At 50.4% G+C, this 12,987-nt stretch overlaps 6 protein-coding genes across 6 annotated transcripts; 1 reads left to right on the top strand and 5 right to left on the bottom strand.

The window, feature by feature from the left end:
- Nucleotides 1-1,327: 1,327 nt before the first annotated feature.
- On the bottom strand, nt 1,328-2,578 carry LTR84_005316 (uncharacterized protein; the record flags this gene model as incomplete). Its single annotated transcript, XM_064848887.1, has 2 exons — nt 1,328-2,299; nt 2,378-2,578. The coding sequence occupies 2 exons, from the start codon at nt 2,576-2,578 to the stop codon at nt 1,328-1,330; spliced, it is 1,173 nt and encodes a 390-aa protein (XP_064704101.1).
- Nucleotides 2,579-3,454: 876 nt separating this feature from the next.
- Nucleotides 3,455-5,455, bottom strand: LTR84_005315 (uncharacterized protein; the record flags this gene model as incomplete). Its single annotated transcript, XM_064848886.1, has 1 exon — nt 3,455-5,455. The coding sequence occupies one exon, from the start codon at nt 5,453-5,455 to the stop codon at nt 3,455-3,457; it is 2,001 nt and encodes a 666-aa protein (XP_064704100.1).
- A 990-nt stretch (nt 5,456-6,445) lies between these two features.
- Nucleotides 6,446-7,657, top strand: LTR84_005314 (uncharacterized protein; the record flags this gene model as incomplete). The annotated part of the gene is made up of 1 exon (XM_064848885.1): nt 6,446-7,657. The coding sequence occupies one exon, from the start codon at nt 6,446-6,448 to the stop codon at nt 7,655-7,657; it is 1,212 nt and encodes a 403-aa protein (XP_064704099.1).
- Nucleotides 7,658-8,003: 346 nt separating this feature from the next.
- LTR84_005313 (uncharacterized protein) lies at nt 8,004-9,022 on the bottom strand (the record flags this gene model as incomplete). Its single annotated transcript, XM_064848884.1, has 2 exons — nt 8,004-8,814; nt 8,877-9,022. The coding sequence occupies 2 exons, from the start codon at nt 9,020-9,022 to the stop codon at nt 8,004-8,006; spliced, it is 957 nt and encodes a 318-aa protein (XP_064704098.1).
- Nucleotides 9,023-9,795: 773 nt separating this feature from the next.
- On the bottom strand, nt 9,796-10,543 carry LTR84_005312 (uncharacterized protein; the record flags this gene model as incomplete). The annotated part of the gene is made up of 3 exons (XM_064848883.1): nt 9,796-10,327; nt 10,380-10,423; nt 10,484-10,543. The coding sequence occupies 3 exons, from the start codon at nt 10,541-10,543 to the stop codon at nt 9,796-9,798; spliced, it is 636 nt and encodes a 211-aa protein (XP_064704097.1).
- Nucleotides 10,544-11,308: 765 nt separating this feature from the next.
- LTR84_005311 (uncharacterized protein) lies at nt 11,309-12,720 on the bottom strand (the record flags this gene model as incomplete). The annotated part of the gene is made up of 2 exons (XM_064848882.1): nt 11,309-12,483; nt 12,552-12,720. The coding sequence occupies 2 exons, from the start codon at nt 12,718-12,720 to the stop codon at nt 11,309-11,311; spliced, it is 1,344 nt and encodes a 447-aa protein (XP_064704096.1).
- Between the last annotated feature and the right edge of the window lie 267 nt (nt 12,721-12,987).

The raw sequence follows: 12,987 nt of genomic DNA, 5'->3' as shown, positions 1-12,987 counted from the left end.
TCAGTACTCGGATAGTGACACCAATCATTGTCGAGATTCGATAACGGAATTGTCCACAACTGGTGAATCTCGCTTGACAAGCCGGCCCAGATGGCAGTAGTAGAGCACTGATGTGTCTTTGGAGGAATTCCGCCGTGCAACATGAAAAGGCTGAAGTGGAGGAATTACTCACGGAGACCGTAGATCTCTTATCAGTGGATTCCATGCCCAGACCTTGGCATCAGGTTCCGCTCGCAAGGCTGCGCGGATGTCGCTGTTTGTATGGTTCAAATGAGTTGAAAGATAAGTGAATGGTGACAGTGGGGTTGGTCAAGAGGTTTCAAGCCTTGGTAAGACCTTGGCTGGTAGTCCACCTGTCCCTGTGTATCTCCACCACTATCTGGGGTGATTTCAAACATGTTATTGACCCTTTCAACTCTTGGAGTACTTTGAAGTGGCCAGAAAACATGCCTAGTCAGGACAAGGCTGTTTTCGAACGATGTGTCTTACTCGTACGTGTCTTGTTCAGAATACGCGAATCCAATCAATTGACGAACATAAAAAAAGAGCCTAGACGTTCGTACGAGAAATGTGCGGCTGATGCAGTCCATTAATTCGGACACGTTCTGTCACGTCCCGGTTCACTCCTAGAACGCGTGTCGCCACGTGGAGAGTTCAGACCTCGGATGTGTCGGATCACTAATGCTTTGAACCTTTGATGTTGAGATCTCTTCTGGTGTGGCTCAAGGGAAACTCGAGGCTAAATTAACTGCTGCCATCAGAACCATACAAGTGAGACCGTCGTTGGAAAAATATATATCTTTAAATTTTCTCCAGACATCATGCCTGAAGTGAGGATGGAAGGCGACATATAAATACAACCGCTCATTGGCCGAAGTCGACAACTTGGGGTCTCGGGATTTTGAGTAGTGGCGTTGGATACAACCCGGAGTAATCACTCTTCCTACTCACCCATCCAGATTCTTTACGCATTCGTCCTGTTCATCACGCTGCCGTTGATGTAAGCGAGCGGTGTCCTGTTTGTTCAATCTTGCCGGATTCCAGGCATATACCCCACGATCTCTCCACCTTGGTGCCAATCATTGCATGACTGCGGTACAGGAACTTGATTGGACGTGTGGGTTCTCGTTCTTGCTCTGTAAATGTCCCTCCAAATGCTGTTGGTATAACGGAATGTTTCCTCCCCACAATGGTACAATGATGATAGAGGAGAAGAGTGTGCTCAGTGAAGATTTTCGAAACCGAACACATCAACCGTCGACTGATTGATACCAGTCTCCCCAGGAAGTGATGTCAAGCTTCAGAGTGAAGCCAATGATGATCACCATCACACGCCGAGAACCCATTTGGTTCTTTCATATACATAAAAGGCGGTCGCGGCCATGGGGACAACCTTGACGTAACCAATCGAAAGTCCGACAAAGAAACCTCTCCAACCTCTTTCTGCGAATATTCTTCTTGCAGTTTCTGCAATACTCAGTCGATGACCATCGCCAACTGCTCCACCGACTTGCATACGCCGGCGTATTACCTCCAAGGGATAAGATGCGGTCTGCGACACAATTCCAGCCATGGCACCCGAAGTAAGTTCTGCTGCCGCGTTCAGTTGAACTCGTTGGTATGATCTGTCCTTAGACTCGGTGGGCGGGACCGGGGCGATGGCGGTTGATCGCAGAACGGTATAAGGAGCAAGACTTGGATGTCTGAAGAAGTCTCCTATCGTATCGTGTGTTAAGAATGACATGCCCGCGTATGGAAGCATGCCCAATAATGTGGGAGAAAATCCCCGGTAAAAGTTAACGAGCCCAGACTTCGGTGCTACTTGATTTGCAACACTACCGGCGACCGCCGCTGGACCCTGTATGGGTACGGGCTCGGGTTGTGGAGGCTGCTCATGGTATATCTGTCGACAAATGCGAGCTAACGAAGATCTCGAGTCTCGTTTCGTCTCGAAAGCCAGTCGTACTCGTATAACCTCGAGCGGGTATGTGAAGAAAACTGACGTAATACCTGCCAGCGAGCCCGACACGAATCGACGTATGGGGGTCTCGTGAGCTTTGTCCGGTATCACTGCAGCTCTTATCTGTTCATAGGCCAAGAACTTGATTCCAGCATATGGAAACACTCTGAGGAGCGTGGCTGAATGACCACGAAATAAACCGCGTAACCCAGCCTGCTTATTGATATCCTTCATCGCCGTGAAAACCCCGAACCAACTCCCGGTGTATTTGGCAAACTGGGGGTTCGACGCCTGGAAAAGGATCTTGACTCGATCGAGCGGCCCGACGACGGTTTTAGCCTGTACAACATTCGCGTTAGTATTATCCAAGTCATCTCATAGAAAACGTCAAGATGGGGCGAGGAAGGAAATTCATACCGCGCATCCAGCCAACCCGCCCGCGAACCCTGTTCGTAGGAGGTAATCCAAACTCCTCTTATCGACTTTCTTCGCATCTCGACTCGCTGCCGCGGGGCTCGGAAATGTCACCGGCGTAGCGGCATCGTTTCTGGTATATATTCTCTGAGGGCTACTACTGGGAGGCTCCTCGAGCAGACGGGGGGAACCTCGGCTCTCCATCTGGGATGGTTGTGGGGGTTGTGATGTCGTCGCTGCATGGCCTGCACCTTGCAAAGGCATTCAATGGCGGACACCCGTCGAGAGCATGTCGTAGTGTGTGGTGGATGTTTCCGAGAGAGTTGTTGTAGAATGAACGAGTTGTGAGTGAGCAGACAGCTGGCTGCAGTTGGAATGTTTGGTGGTGACGTGGGGAGGGTAGGGCTCGGAGTTTGGAGTGGGAAGGTTCAGTGGCACTGGAGTCTGGGAGCCGAGAGACCTCTCGAGGCCGAGGGCCTAAGTTACTCTCGCCTCCGTAGTCGGCAATAACCAGAAAAGAAAGCCGGATCGTTGCCGCTCAATTTTCGGGCCTTTCTAGGGATGATGTGCGCCTCGATATAATTGGCCTAGGGGGCGCCTTGGAACAGCCTCTCCGTAGAGATTTTCGCCCCAGGCCATAAACATCAAATCACAAGCTTGGGCGTTCCAAGGCTGTGGACGGCCCCGGACCGAACATTTCTTGCCTCTTGAGTCTCTCACCCCCAAACTGGGTTTTCATATCTCGAGCATGCCAATCATCTTTCTCCCATTTCCGATGATTTTGGGTGCAGAACGGTTATTCACGGTGGCACAGAAGTCGCAAGGCCCAGAAAACATATTGGCTTTTATTTAGCTAGATACACTAGCTGGGAAGGTATCTTGTATATACTATTACTATTCAGTTACTCTTCGAGTCGTACCTTGCTTGCAGATGATGATGATGATGATGATGATGATGTTAAAGCAAATCAATGTCGCTCATGCTAATGCTCATGCCAGTGCTCATGCCGTAAAGGAAGATTTTCGAACACCCTTCATGCATTCTTCCTACGGCTTTGATATTAATTATACTTTGGGTCATTAACAAGCATCGCCCTCAGCCTCGGGGACAGTAGGCGGAGGACTGATGGTACTCGTACTCGTACTATGCCGATGGCCCCGGACTCTGGCAGTTGGATTTGATGGAGTAGAAGACGCATCTCGAGAGGAGTTGGAAGAGTCGGTAGTTGCCATGACACTAGGTGCCTTGTCGGTCGGTATTGCTTGCAGCGTCGGAACAAAATTTGTCTGTTTCTCAGAGCTTCTTGTTCTCGTTCTCAGATGCAGCGGCCCTGGTGTCGGCTTTTCTGGGCTCTTCGAGCGTGTTCGCATTCGTGATATGACTGGTGATATCGTATCCGTGTAGGTGCTGGTTCCCATCCAGACACTGTCATTTCGACGTCGTCCTTCAGCCTCCCACCAATTTGGATTTGCTTTGGGCTTCACTGGTGCCGGCTTCTCTACCAGCGACGGTTCCGACTTTAGGTGAGTGTTCTTCTCAGCACAATGCCCATTCAAGAAGGCCTTACTCCTCCGCCGAATAGCAGGCATAGAAAATTTGGAATTGCCATCGATTCTTCTCCACGGTCGTTCCATCCAGGAAAATATGATGCTGTCCACACCAGCTTGGAGGCATAGCATCAATGTCTGCATCACCGCCAACCAATATACGGGGTGCATGACATAGTAGTTGTTGTATGTGAGCGCGTGCGAAGCAAATGGAAAACTCCACATGATGATATAAACTAGTGGGTAAATAAACAAATATCTCAATTGCTTTCGTATTGCGATTCGAGTTTGTTTGAGCTGATCATTTCCTCCATTGCCCACAGTGATTCCCTGTGGCACTTTTTCCTGCGACGAGGTGTTCTGCGCTTCGCTATCTCCAGGACTGCTCTCTGGTACCGTCGAAGGTCTTGCGCTGGTGTTGCAGGAAGAACCTAGTTTCGTGTTCACAGTCGACCCTGAGACTGACGGGAATCTGGTTTCACCAGACCAGGAACTCCCATAGCGAGATGATGGGCCTGAAGGCACATCCCGCGGGACTTGGGAAAAAATCTCTCCAGGCGAGTATCTCGTGGTTGCAAACGTCATGTTCTCCCATGGCTGTAGTGGTAGAGAGTTGGATTGGTTCAATGCACTCGAACCTTTTTGTACCTCTGATGCTGACGCTGACGCTGAGACTACCCCCGGGGCCCGGAGGAGGTTTGGCTCGCTAGAATCTTTTTCCACGTATCTACCTGGGTGTTGGGAATCGCTTCGTGATTGCGATTCATCCCTCAGATCCGATGTCGAGTCACAGGACGAAACGATCTCGCCGAGATTTTCGAAGCCACGGAGTTTCACATGGATGTAGATGTAGATCCAGACATACATGGCCAGGATGATGATGATTATGATGTACCTAGGAACCCAGGATAGTGCCAGTCGATACCAGAATGGACGTTTCGGAAGGAAGCAGAAGGTCCCTGCAGTCACATAGGGCCGGGGGGTGTCAACGAATGCGAGACCTGTTGCAAGCAAGGGTGGACATAACCAGAGAGGATAAATCCAATTCCGGTAAGGATATAGCCCAATTCCGCCCACTCCACTGTTTGGTCGTGCAATACATAAGATTGAGTGGAGAGCAATGATGAAGATTGCCATGTCACAGGCTTCCATTGAAAAGTGCAGGAAGAATCCGCTCGCCTGGCAAAAGCTTGATGTGCTGTGAACAGGGCCCACTGTAAAGGTGACGACCGAGAAAACGAAATACCAGATGGCTTTGAACGTGTCACTCAGGATGAGATGCATGATAAGTCGATGTCGGAAGCTCCGCCTCATGAGCAAAAACCATCTCAAGCCCACCAGAACAGTCACTAGACTGACAGAGGATGCGACAAGGGCAATGACATGTATCGCTAAATTCTGCGAATCGCTGAAGGAGCCCCCTGCTCTGCCTTGGATGCCAGCGGCAGATGATAAATAGTCTTCAACGGGTCGAAGATGGGTCGAATTTTGAATTACATCGCCGGTAATGATAGAGTCAGTTGAGGGTGACATTCTGCCATACAATTAACTCTGTCGTTGTTACTGTTATTGACGTGGCTGGCAATGCATATTGCTGATGGCGAGTACGGTGCACCTTCACCTTGGCTGTTCTCGAGAGACGAGAACTGACAACTCGAATTTTAGGTCATGCAAGGTATGGTGTATATAGGTCAATAGTGATTAGCAGTAGATGGGCGTTCAAATCAGCGTCTGTTCAACAGGCAATCACATGGAGGAAGAAGTGAGAAAACCCCTAAGAAGGAGAGTTGGTAAAACACAGACTCGGACTACGAACACACGAAGAAACCTGGAAACCTATCTCGTAGTCCCGTCAATAATGAATGATGCATGGGTGTCTCGGCAGTCCCGTCGGTTGCACATCAAAAAAGGTATGCTCATGGGGCACTGGGTACTCGGTATGAACAGGGCGGGTGGGAAGGGTAGAGGACAAAACGCTGCGTAATCACGACGGCAAATGGATGTCGACAGGACCGCAGAAAAGAATCATTGGCTTGGTATATGCGATCAGATCAAGAGGCTTTGGTCTTCCCATGGTCCGTGTAAGGACCGTGAACTCATGAGGATGTCGTTGGCAAACCGAGAAAAATTGGAAAGCATGAAGATCCACGTTCGCGTCCGCGCTTGTCCATTTTTGGGATTTTGACGTGCTCCTTCCCTGACAACGGCCAGTAGACTCTTGTTCCTTCACTATTCAAGTTCACTATTGAATACTCACGATTAGTATCGTCGTTTGAAAAAGGCTCCATTGTTTGGATTTGCCTCCTCGGACCAATATACAGAAAGGTATGAGGACAATTCGATGACAGCTCTATTCCCAGATCCATCCTCGGAGTGAGTACCAAGCAAGCACTGCCTGACCACACGACACTGTATGCCATAACTCGGCACCAGGCAAGTCGGAAAATGTTTCCTGAGTACGAATGCATTTCCTAGCAAGCTGAAGCTGGTGATCATCTGCCAGATCAACGCCGTTTGTGTGGCATGGCAAGCTCTGTCCTTTATCACAATGCGGACAATTCGATCGTTCTCATTGATATTCCTGCCTCAATTGAAACCGCTCAGCAGAGTCAACTTATCATTGCGTCTACTCCGGCCCTGAAAACTCCATATCCAAGTACTGAGCCTCAAGGAGATAAGCGAGTCATGGTCCTAGCTGGAATATCAGCACGAGACCAGAACTACCACTGCTCGGTGCAGAACTCGATTCAGGAATCAATAGCCCATATCAAGACTTTATTCATTGATGGTCAAGGCGGCTCCTGGTATCGAACAAGACAATATTTGATTCGTTCAGACACAAATACGGGATCCAGCTGGATTGGCGCACGAGCCTTACCGGAGAAATCCCAGAGGTCCGAGAGCAAGAGTTCGTTGTCAGTGCAAGCCAACCTAGTCCCTGTCATTTTGTCAACCACAGAGCTTCGCAACAATTTTCCCTCGCTACACCAAATGCAAGATGTGGTCGTGCACAATCCCAGGTCCCACGCTTCAAGAATTTGTTTGCCCGACCAAGGTGCATTCTGGATCCCGCCCAACGCCACGTGCATTCAATCCACTCTTGAAGCAGGCTTGGAAGGGTTCATGATTGGCTCCAAGGCATTATCGATACCAAAGTCCCAAGCCTTTGAATTGATACTGATGGATCCACCATGGACCAATAGATCAGTACGCCGTTCTGGCAGCTATCAAACCGCCGAGACCCAGATGATGGACCCGTTCAATTCGGCCGTGCAGATCGCCAGATGCCATCTTGTCCCACATGGAATTGTGGCAGTGTGGATCACCAATCGCAGCTCAATCCGCAATATCGTGGTTGAGACATTTCGAGCCATGGGTCTGGGACTATTCCAGGAATCGATATGGGTCAAAATCACCGCCGAAGGTCATCCCGTGACACAGCTCGATGGCGTCTGGAGAAGGCCATATGAAGTATGTCTAATGTTCCGCCGAGGGACCAATGTAGACCGCGAACCTCATCGGCAAATCCTCGTTGCAGTGCCTGACGTTCACTCGAGGAAGCCCAATCTGAAGTCCCTGCTGGAACAGCACCTTCCCCCTCGATATGAGGCACTTGAATTATTCGCACGGAGCATGACTGCGGGTTGGTGGTCATGGGGAGATGAAGTTTTGAAATTTCAGCATGAGAGTCAGTGGACTGAGGAGCCTGACCCCGATTTCTCAGTAGTGAGTTGAAAATACCAAAGGACGTCTCCGTGTGATGTATGTATGTAAGATGATTCCGAACAATTTCCTTGTTCCCAAACATGCTGTATTATGCTATGAGAGCTCAGAGCTCTTATGATATGCTCTGCCCAAAAGAGCCTTCTATGTAGGGGTGAAGCTCTATCTCTGTGCCCGGATAACCCAACGACCCCGGTCTTTTCTTTGTTTCGAGCACTCTTCTTTCCAAGCCAGTAATCTAGTGCGAGGCCGTCCCACGAACGACAGATATAAAATCGCCATAAAAGGGGGGGAATGGATATAGTCGTCATTTCTCCGCATGCATCCACCACGAATCGCTCCGGTAGAAGACCATTCACTATTCACGGCCCAGCCTCTCACCATCATCCCTCCGCATCTCATAGGCGGGACGATACCGGTCCTCGCCCGTGTCAGGGTCGCGGAATTTCAAATACGGGTTCCGGACCGTATCGTTCACGCCGCCGAGACTCGTGTACCCCTCGTCATACATGGAGCAGTACAGCAAGGGGCCGCCAGTACGCAGGTCCTTGAGACATGGCGAGCGCAGAAAACACCAGATCTCCTCGAGCCGCCAGTCGATGACGGGGTGCACGCGCATGAACGCCGGCCAGTTGTGGTCCGTGGCGTCGAAGTGCGTGAGGTGCCCGCCGTGCGGGTCTGTCCGCCGCGTGCCCACGAATATCGCCTGCACCTGCGGGTGCTTGTCAAGGTACAGCGCGAAGGCGTCGCGGAACGACACGATCGGTTTCATCGCCGGCAGGTCGTGCCCGCCGCCGTTGGCCTGCTGGTACTGCGAGGCGTCGAATTTCGGGGGTGGTTGTGTAAGTGGTGGGTTGGAGTGCGAGCGTTGCTTTTTGTTTGGTCCTGGGTTGGTCGATATGTGTGTTAGGTCGAGGTGGTAGAGTGCCGACGAGTAGTCGACGAAGCTGGTGACGGCGGGGAATGGATCGGGCGGTTTGGCGTAGATGGACGGGATCGACGTCGGGAAGTTTTCTCCTTGTGTCTGTTCCTCCCCTCCCTGCTGTTGCTCCCCGGCCATCGTCTCCTCTCTTGTCCCTGTGAAATGGCTATGCAGCACCGCCAGATATATGATCAACAGGACCAGACAATCCTTGCCGCCGTTGTAGGACAGCGAGACGTGTTCGAAACTAGTATATCGTATCGTCAGCCCTCCGCATGTTCTCCCGCAGTTACATGTGTCCTAACTCACGAATATTCCCGGACTGCTCGCTCCACCACCCCCATAGCGATCCGCGTCTGCTCTTGCGTCCGCCGTGTCACATCGTCGGGCGGTGCAGAGGATAGGAACGTCGTGACTTGGGCGTTAAGCTGGGCGCAAACTTCTTTTAGGGTCATTGGTGTTGATGTTGAGTTGGTGTGGTTTGATACATCTGCTTCTCCATGACTGTGACTGTGACTCTTGGACCCGATGGTGGTTCCGTTCGTCATGGGGGCGTTGGGCGGCAGCGATGTGGTGGGTGTGCTCATTTTGTTGACATGCCAGTGGTTGCGTGGATTGGGATTATGGGTTAAGTGTCATTAGGCATAGAGATGCGAACTATGAGGTTGGATGCCAGTAGGACATTTGAATGATGCAGTGCAATGCATTGGAGTACAGACTCGGTGCGGGCAGCATAGGCGGGACATTGAAAGTCAGAAGCACAGAGAAGTGTGGGGAAACATTTTCGTTTAGTTTCCGAGAGCGGATATCCGTAGGGATTTTTAGTTGGAGTGCAGTGACACTCACTGGCAGCCTGTAGGCGGTTCAAGTTCAGTTCCGAGGCCGAGTCCGAGGGGGATGCCGGAACCGTGCCCCAGGCTATTCAAAGGACTTTGCGGAACTATTCAGGATAGGCTTAGGTACTTGACCCGAATTACCCTTGTTTGACTGTACAAGAAGATGAAATTGAAAGGTAACTTAGTGTTTACAGAATGTGTTTTCTCAATTCTTCTGCCATCAAATCCTTGATTCCACCAACGCCATGAAACGCCAATCGATGTAGGTATCTGTGCGTACACCTGTCTAGGCCTCGGCTATGCCGATCCATATGTCACCAGTCCCGTAGATGAACCTGGCGACAGCAACGGAGATAGCACCGTCGCTGATGATAACAATAGTCATCTCAACATCATCCGATGACCTTCATCTTCTTCTTTTTCTTCTGCTCATCGCCCTTCTTGACCCCCTTTTGGAAATCCCGCCAGCTGCCTATCCGCTGCTCACGAGTATCTTCCCACTTCTTCTCATGCTCTCTCTTCCGCTTCCGCTCATCAAATTCTGCATCTTCTTTGGCCTTTTCACGACCCTCTTCTTGCATCTTGGCCTTCATCTGTCGTCGGCGGCGGGCTTCGGCTTCCACCAGGACTTCCACTGTCTTCTTGCGCCATTCTACCGTGAACTCTTCCGTCTTCAGCTCTTCAGAATCGACCGTGTATTTGTGTTGGCGGATGAGCAGATGACGGGCATCGGCAATGCATTCATCCAGATGCTGACGCTGCTTCTCATCCAGTAATGCCACTTGTGCCTTCTTCAGCCGGTCAAACGCTTCGGGCGCTAGAGGGTTCTTGGTCTTGTCCGGATGGATTAGTAGGGACTTCTTGCGGTAGACGATCTTGATGTCTGAATCAGGAACTCCGGGTTGTAAGTCTAGCACGGCGTAGCTGGTGGGTTGTTAGTATGGGTGTTTGGCGATCTGAGGCTGGGATAACTTACGAATCAAGCCTGAAAGCTTTGAGGATTCGGTCGATTTCAGCATCCTAAAACCACATTAGCAATCCACTTGCATTGACAACAACAACCTTGATAGTATCACGTACCTTATCATATTCCTTGGCTTCCTTCTCAAGGGCATCAAGAGCATCCGACTCATTAGCCATGGTGGGGCGAGTCTTTGGATCTTACCAGTAAGATGTGCAGTCCTTTCCTGTGCAGGCAGATGATATGAAATTGCCTGGACCGCTCAGATGTTCGATACAGTGATCATTTCTTCTCAACTCGATATTTCAAACCCAATTGGACGGCGATGAGGAGAGAGGCAGCGCAGTTGAACAACCAACGTACAGGCAAAGGCAGCGCGGAATTGGATAAACCACTCTCAGGTGGGAAACTTTCCCGGCTCACACGTGACTGTTTTGGAAGGCAGGTGCTCCGAGCTCCGAGTTGGGAGCAGAGAGGTCATTTTAATCTGTGGAGGAAGGAGCTCAAGACTCACTCTCGACAAGTGCATTATGTGCTACCACGCTGCGAGAATCGCATTCAGCAGCACGACGTGTGATCCCTTCTTCTGCTATTGGATGGGTGAGCGCCACGTTGCAAGTATTACCACCCTTAGCCTGTTCGATGGCTAAGGGAATGTAGTGGTGGCAGGCGTTCTCCAATTTGGAGCCGCTCTCAAATGACCAGTACTACATTGCGATTGTCCTGTGCTCTCCATGTTGAGATGGCGGCCATCATGGGAATGCTGTGCAAAGAGCATGGCCAACTGAGTCAGACATAGAGGCAGCTGGACTGATGCATGATCTTCCTTGCATTGCCATTAGAGGTATTTGTTATTATGCTGACTCGCACAAATATGTTATGCCGTTGCAAACGCTAGGGAATACTTCCTTAACCCCCAGCTCTCAATGTTTCTTTACGCGGAGCTAGTAAGGGCAGTGACCACAATATCCACAGCCTTCAAGCGAACACGCAGTGTAATCTTTCACAGACTCATCGTCCGAGTCTGTTCCCCGGGCACGAATATCGATCGCAAGCGCTGAAGCAATATGTTTGCCAGAGCCGTCCTCGGAATTTAAGGAGCCCCCATCCTCTGGACTCGTCTCCTCACTCTCTTCAGGTTCTCCCACCCACCTGATTTTCAACTCAGGGGGAAGAGCTTCAAATCCTTCGTCTGCGAGTCGCCTAACCTCCAGAGGCCCCGATCCGCGTCGGCATATTTCCAGATTAGTCCTGGACGTTCTAGCGCTTTCAACCAGCTCGTACAGCAACGATGCAAGTTTGCACAGGTTCTCGGTGTTCTCCGCTTCCCACTCTCTTATTTCCGTACGCATGTCTTTTATACGGATGTCTTCGAATAAACCACGATCGTGAAACCCAACAATAAGTGTTGGAATTTGGGAAATCCAGAGCCTCGATATGATGTCGGTCATGTCAATCTCCTTCTTGACCCTGCGAGTTTCAAAGTCAAATGCGGACCGTGTCTTGATATCGAAAATACTCTCTTGAGTAATCGCTTGACCACCTTCTTCATCATGAAGGCATTCGTGGACCTTTGTTCTCAAATCGCCAACCGACGCTCTGTCGAGAGCTTCGACTAAGAAACTTTCCTTTAATTGCGGGTCTGACCTTTTGACTTCTCCTCGAAAGTACCCATCCGTTTCAAAGCGAACCAACAAACGCAATCCTCCAAAATCGTACTGGATGACTCTCTGATGAGACTTGGACCCTTTCACATGTTTCTCCCACATTGTGTACTCTTCGAGGAAGGCATGGCCGTAGCCTCGGACATTAGGTATCAGCTCCGTTGGAGAATTCTCCCTGCGGATGAAGAACACAGTGTTCCCTACCCTTACCAAGATAATCCTGAAGTCTTTTTCGACCCCACGGGCAAATCGAGATAAGTTTCCCAATGCACTGGTGCAACAAACAATGTCGATATCTTTGGTGGGAAATTGTGCATGCTGTTTGAACAATGCTTGAACTGCTGGCTCCATAGGGTAGCTAGGATACCGAGCCGCATTCAGATCACGAAAGAATTTGCCTTTATCAGGATCGAGTCGACGATTCACGGAAGGAGGTGCCCAAGCAGGAGGTTGTCCTAGGTGAGGGCAAACGAGTCAGATCATGAGCCAAGCTTGGTGCAAGAATGATATGAAGGTAATGTACCAGGAATGATCACAGTCGGGCCCTTGGCATCGAGCCAACTATAGGACGCAACATAAACACAGTCCTTGATCTGTGGATTGTGTGTAGAATGAGAAATGTCCTCTGGTGCAAGCTCAATGAGAAGCTCGCCAAGGGGAGGTGACGGCGCCTGAGGCTCGGGCTCCTCCATCTTCCTCCATAAAAGGCCTCGAGTCCCCCGAAAGGAAGCGCCTCTGCAACCTCTGGAACCCCCAGGCTTTCTACCAGAAGCTGAGCTAGACATTTTGGAGTGGTTTCAGTATTGATGCGTCTACTTCTGGTGCTTCTCTGTTCAAATCTCGAGGTGGCTGTCTGCGGCGGGGTTTCGAGGGGCTCAGGTTACACACACCTGGGACACCTTGCATGAAGACAGGGGATTTCATTTGTCCATGAGTGTTACACAATATGTCATCCTCCA

The sequence above is a fragment of the Exophiala bonariae genome, assembly GCF_035927105.1.
Source record: "Exophiala bonariae strain CCFEE 5792 chromosome Unknown scaffold_20, whole genome shotgun sequence".
NCBI lineage: Eukaryota > Fungi > Ascomycota > Eurotiomycetes > Chaetothyriales > Herpotrichiellaceae > Exophiala > Exophiala bonariae.
The sequence above is the reverse complement of the archived record's forward strand: the minus strand, read 5'-3'. Positions and strand labels throughout refer to the sequence as shown.